Source organism: Gymnoscopelus microlampas (genome assembly GCF_963454915.1).
Source record: "Gymnoscopelus microlampas genome assembly, chromosome: 2".
NCBI lineage: Eukaryota > Metazoa > Chordata > Actinopteri > Myctophiformes > Myctophidae > Gymnoscopelus > Gymnoscopelus microlampas.
This window is the reverse complement of record NC_139939.1, coordinates 15,268,237-15,274,674: the sequence shown is the minus strand read 5'-3', so window position 1 is coordinate 15,274,674 and position 6,438 is coordinate 15,268,237. Positions and strand designations below refer to the sequence as shown.

At 41.5% G+C, this 6,438-nt stretch overlaps 1 protein-coding gene across 1 annotated transcript in view; it reads left to right on the top strand.

Moving 5' to 3' along the window:
- LOC311054083 (ladderlectin-like) overlaps positions 1-2,223 on the top strand; it is a gene marked incomplete at both ends in the record, with an annotated part of 2,995 nt that extends 772 nt beyond the window's left edge. Inside the window, 4 exons of the mRNA XM_084069963.1 lie at positions 354-445; positions 581-706; positions 1,931-2,030; positions 2,147-2,223. Coding sequence (XP_083926089.1) covers positions 354-445; positions 581-706; positions 1,931-2,030; positions 2,147-2,223 — 395 coding nt within the window. The remainder of the gene's footprint in view (positions 1-353; positions 446-580; positions 707-1,930; positions 2,031-2,146) is intronic.
- Between the last annotated feature and the right edge of the window lie 4,215 nt (positions 2,224-6,438).

Here is a 6,438-nt window from a genome sequence, read left to right as displayed (position 1 = left end):
GTTTTTTTAAATTATGAACGATTTTTTTTTTTACTACTATCTAAATGTATGATACCGTGATCTCTATAACGAAGTTCTAAGTTGAGGAAGAAAATAGAGATGTTTGATGCATGAAGTTTCATTTATGATGAATGATTCTTTTGTCACAGAAAATGAAGAAATCAATGCAAATCCACAAGGTAAAGTCAAATCAATACTTAGGATTCCTTAATACGAATACACAGTGTTTATACCAGTGCATATGACAATAATATTGTTTATAGTTTTAGTTGTGTATTCTACATTGTACATTGATGGCCTCCAGCTTATAGCATCCATAATGTGTTGACATGTCTTTGACCTTGCTTTCCCAGTGCGTTTTGGCTCCTGTCCTGGTAACTGGCACGGCTACCAAGGCAAGTGCTACCTGATGGTGAACGACCTTCGCACCTGGTCAGATGCTGAGGTAAAATATTCATAAGATTTCTATTCTCAGCATTCTTACAGCATTTTATTTAAACTATACATCTATAGTGAGTGTTTTTTTCTTCAACCCACCATGTTTTTCTCTCTATACTCCTGGTTTCATGTGTGTCTCCAGGCCCACTGTAGCGGTCAGCAGGCCAGCCTGGCATCAGCCCACAGTTTCTGGGAGTACAGCTTCCTGCAGCAGCTGGCTAGGACTGCTGGACACTCCCACGCCTGGATGGGAGGATACCACTTCCAGGTTACACCAATACTCCCTTAATGTCTAGATTAGAAACACCTGTACAAATACCTGACACTTTACATGAAGTGTCAATTTGTCAAGTAGTTGCATCATCATTAATCATAACATCTGGGTGGTTTATTCTGCTTGTTACAGTCTGGCTCAGAGACTATAACAAAAAAGGGGAGACGACACGGAGGAATACATAAGTAAATGTAAAGTTTATTTACTAAATAGTGAAATAATTGTAAATCAGTAATACATCAAGTTTCCAAATCATAAAAGCAGGGAAACTGCTGCCCACTGAAACTGAACCTAATAACTGAACATAAGGAACTTAAACACAAAGGCTCTCCTGTGTGACCACACGCCTGTGATCTGGGGAGGACTGAAGAAAAAGAACTGTTGTAGAGTGGGGCTTTTATAGAGTGAGGAGACAATTGGCCAGGTGTCTCCCCTTCCACTGATCATCTCAGCCTCCACCCTCCAACCCAGCACTGCAATGGAATGTTAAAGGCACACACACACATAACCCTATAGCAAAGGCCCAGGGGGCCGTCACACGGGTTAGTGATGGAGAAGAAGAAGTGGAGTAAGGGAAACTAAAGGAAGTCAGAATTATGAGCTAAATGTTCCCATCTAGGATTTATCTATGGGGCACAACATGATTTATTATTTATTATTAGTAAGTTGTAAACAGTCATGAGTCACAAGACTTTTGCACTTTAAAAAACAGCTTTGTCTGCAATCAGGCGGGTTATATTTATGCAATAATACATGACATTGAGTGCTGTTTATCAGCACAGTTGTGGTCTGGTTGATTTTGGTAACCTTAACTCAAACATGGAAGATTATCCAAAATTTTAAGTTTTATGCTACAACAGGCAACCAAAAATAATCCTATACTCGATAGAGAATAAAAAAAAAATAAAAAAAAAAATAAAAAAAAAAAAAAAAAAAAAAAAAAAAAAAAAAAAAGATAAAAAAAATATAATATCTCTATCTGTACATTCAATATAGTCTTTATTTGTTAATGTACAATGTGTTTCTAATAATGTTGTGGCTTCCACATGGAGCTCAGACTGTGAGTGGCTAGCCTGTGACCTCAGTCATCTATGACGTCATTCATCATTCATGACATATTTATGTTGGTCACGGTTACAGTCCTTTAGATGGTTAAACGCACTCATGTTTGGAGGGGTATCCGTGAATTAATTGTTTCCTATCTATCTCTATACACAGAGCCGGTGGAGATGGGACGACGGCACAGTGTACAGCTATCAAAACTGGTATTCCCAAGCATCTACCAGCAGCTACCAATGTATCCACCTCAACACCTACGGTAAGGAAAAGTACATTGCCATTCACAGGTTAATGCAGGATTTAGGATGAAATGTGTTGCTAATTGTTCACAATAAATACACAGGCATAATCGAACATTGTTTCCTACTAAAACAGAGTCCAGAGGCTGGAGCAATGGCAACTGCATCTCCCGCATCGGTTCCATCTGCAGTAGATCAGCCACCTACTGCTAATCACAGTCCCAGAGGATGGCAAGTGAATAACACCTGATAAGGCCTGGAAACAACAGAAACAGCTGCACCAAGGATTATTATGCTGTAAAAATGAAAACATGAAGTACACTGTAATTAAGTGGTGCTTTTGATACATGTACAGTTAAATGTGGCGGCAGTTTATACCTTTGCACAGCATTGCTTGCATGAGACTATAATAATGTACTGTAAAACTATACTACTTAGTTACTGTAAGAATGTTCCTTGTTGATCTGCAACGGTTCAATAAAAATAAAGCAAATTAAGTTAATTTGGACAACTTTTTTACCCCCAAAGATCTCTCTTTGGGCCTATTCTATTTTCCAGCTTATATATGCTGCCATTGGTACACAGCATGCAGAAGTATAACGTCTATTGCTGAAGATACACAGCTTTATCTGACCATGAAACTTTCTGATCTATGCTTTCTTAAGAACCTTACTGACTGGCCATTATCTTTCTTCAGTTAACTCTTAGAAGTGGGCAGCCACTTGGGCATCAACTCCAGCTCTAAGGCGAGTGCGAGGTACCGTTGACATGCATGATTGTGTGGTGTACCCCTATACTGTATTTACTGTACACCGCTATCCCTGACATCCCGGTCAACAATACTAGAAACCTCTCCAGCAGTGAGGATGAGAGGGTTCTATCATCTCTACTGGTCTGGACAGTTTTTAAACAAGGCTTGGAACCGAAGATGCACCGGCATATGCCAGCCGGCACACATGGCCATGGGGAACTTAGGGAAGATTCCTGAATGGCTGAATCCATTCCAGTGTTTTTATTTATGTATCCATTCATGTTGTATTATATCATAATTATTTCCAAATGTCACAATCATCTTTAAACAAAATACAAGTGTATATTTTGACAGGAATACAGGACAAGAGAATAATTACAAGCAACAAGTCCTCAGCCAATGCATCACAAACTGCAGACAGCATAGAGCAGAATGCCTTGTCAAACTGATGGTCATTTGAACAGACCCTTATCTTTGTTGAAATCTGATTGCCTCACAGACACAGTCAGTTTCATCCTGAAGAGTTTCCTAAACAAACTGGTAATTAGCAAACATGGCCAAAAGAAAGATGATAGGGCCCTGGCATTTAATACCTGTTCTCGTCCACTCGCCGGAAGTGTTGACTGTCTGCCTAATTGTTCTGTTATTGGATGGACCATCTCCTCTAGCTATGCTATGGAAACCATGACTACGCTATCTGGGAGGGGTCTAAAAAAGCGCAAAGGGATGTTTTAGAGCCGACAAAACTTTGTTCTGCGTGCTCATATCCTAAAATGTAACCATAACGTGCCGCACATGTGTGTGTTGAAGGGGTTGAGTGTGAAAGTGTCCCACTTGATTAAAGTGCAGAGATACTGAAGTGCATTTGTATATCATTCTGAATAACAGTGATCAAAGCTACTGAAGCAACAAATTAAATAATGGATTGTTTTTTATTTATACAATGATGCTGTTTGTTGTGCGATAATTCATGTCAAACAGTAACCTGACTTAGCCAGATGAAGGCGGTATTGAGTTTCACAATCTGTGAAACAAAATGTGTGTCGGAGCCAGGTTAGTCAAACAGCTCATATATGAGAAATATAGCATCTAATACAACATGACATGCAGGAGGAGTGAGCGAGTAGAAATGGTGATTGGATAGAATCAAGACATGTGATGAAGTGACTTTCATGCTAGCCTCAATAACCACAATGCTTCATTAATGAAACAACATAAAAACAACAAAAGTTTCACCCCCTAAAATATGTTTTGCACTGTGTGCAAAGCAGGATGTTTTCCAAATGAATTCTGTGTATATTTTATCGACAACAGTCACTTAACAAGTTAAAGGAGTGGTTCACCCAAAAATGTACTTGGTTTTTTGTCGCATTCCTAAGCCAATAATTTGATGACCGGGTGTATTTCCGGTAGGAGACACAAAGAGTCTACTTTGTGTCTCCTACTGGATACATTAGCATCTTTCCGCCTGTAATGTATGTCGTTTGATGTATAAGAACTCGACACAGGAAGACCAGGTTTAGATATCAATGAGTCAATCATTTAGTGTCTCTCCAGTAGTATAACAACACTGAGTAAGTCAAGCATACAGACACCGGTAATATCACGTGACTCCGTCACTTCCGGTTTCCTTCCAGTACGGGTGCCCACACAGCTCAATACACTACATCCTTCTTCTTAAGATTTTTTTCACATTTGACAAAACAGATATCACACATTCGTCAAAACAATATCACAGAACATAGCAGCAATACCTGGACAAAGAAATCACCAAGCACAGTATGCAATATTTCTTTCAAATAACCAAAGGTGCTTTCTGCATTCAAACAACATAAATCCAACCTTTTGTAACCAAAAGTAGGTAAACATCAAACAGTTATAGTGCAAACTATATAAAGTCCACTTTTGTGTTCTTACTCCTTAAATCTTGCTGGAATTTTGACCAGCCTTCCTGATCTAGTGCTGTAAGGTTGTGTGAGAGAGTCAGTAGTGTCACTGTGTCCCTGAGGAGCATGTGCTGAGGTCTGTGCGTGTGAATTGTCCTGGTCAGTAAACCTTGGGTTGTCACAGTTCATATCCACGTCTTGCTCAGCAGCAGAAGATGGAAACTCTCTCTCAGCAGTCTCCCTGAGATGTCTCCTGTTCCTTCTGAACATCCTGCCTTCCGGTGTACGCACCACATAGGAACGTTGTTGTTCGTGCTCCCGCAGAACTACAGCTGGCTGCCAAGTATCACCAGACTGCATCCTCACATTTTCTCCAGCACGCAGTTCAGGTAGGTGTTTAGCATGGCGATCATAGTAACTTTTTTGTTTAACTTGTTTTTCCTTCAACTTGTTGTGAACACTGAGTGCCACCTCAGAGGTGAGTAGTGAGGTGGATACTGGCAGTTTTGTCTTCAACCGACGCCCCATCAGCATCTGGGCAGGTGACAGGCCCACACCTTCCAGTGGTGTATTCCTGTACTCCAGAAGCGCTATGTAAGGGTCACCTGACTTTTTGAGCAACCTTTTAACTGTCTGCACAGCTCTTTCAGCCTGTCCATTTGACTGAGCATAGTGTGGACTCGAGGTGACATGACTGAACTCCCAGCTCTCTGCAAAGCTCTTGAATTCCGCACTGGCATACTGAGGACCATTGTCGCTGACCAGACTATCTGGAATTCCGTGCCTGGCAAATGTGGATTTCATGGCAGTTATAACACCCTTACTGGTGGTGTCGGTCAGTCTCATTATCTCTGGGTATTTGGAGAAGTAGTCGACACATAGCAGATATTCCGAGCCATTGCTGTGAAACATGTCGGTGCCAACCTTCTCCCATGGTCTATTTGGTAGGGGATGTGAGATCAGTGGCTCTTTTTGATTGCTATTCCTGTGCTCATTGCAGATAGCACACTGCGCTACAACCTGTTCAATTTGGGCAGACATGCCTGGCCAATAAAGAACATCTCTGGCCCTTTCTTTACATTTGACCATGCCCAAGTGTGACTCGTGTATCTTCTCAAGCATCTGTGGTCTCAGTTGCAGTGGTACAATGAGTTTCTCTGACTTGAATAGCAGCCCTGAGGCAAAACTGATCTCCTCTCTGAATGTCCAGAATTGTTGCATGCTGTCTGATACAGCTGACCTGTCCTTTGGCCATCCACGCATTGTCATGTTCTTTAGCTCCTGTAGTACTGGGTCTTGCGCAGTTGCATTCCTGAACATCTCCTGCTTTTCCTCTGATATAGGCAACTGTGGTGTGATCCAGTTCACCTGCAGTTCCTCTTCCAGAAGATCCTCCTTTTGCTCACGTAGATAAGCACGGCTCAAAGCATCTGCAATGTGAAGCTCCTTTCCTGGCTTGTATGTCACTGCAATATTGTACTTTTGTAAGCGCAGCAGCATTCTCTGCAGTCTCATGGGAGCCTGATGCAGTGGCTTCTTGAAAATGCTTTCTAGTGGCTTGTGGTCACTTTCGACCTGGACCTCTCTGCCATATACATATTGATGGAATTTCTCACATCCATACACTATGGCTAGCAGCTCTTTTTCGATCTGAGCGTACCTGCGTTGACAATCTGTGAGTGCCCTTGAGCCATATGCCACAGGTCGTTCATCCTGCAGTATCACAGCGCCGATGCCCTCGGAGCTGGCATCCACAGACAGCGTCACAGCCTTGTTGACATCATAATATTT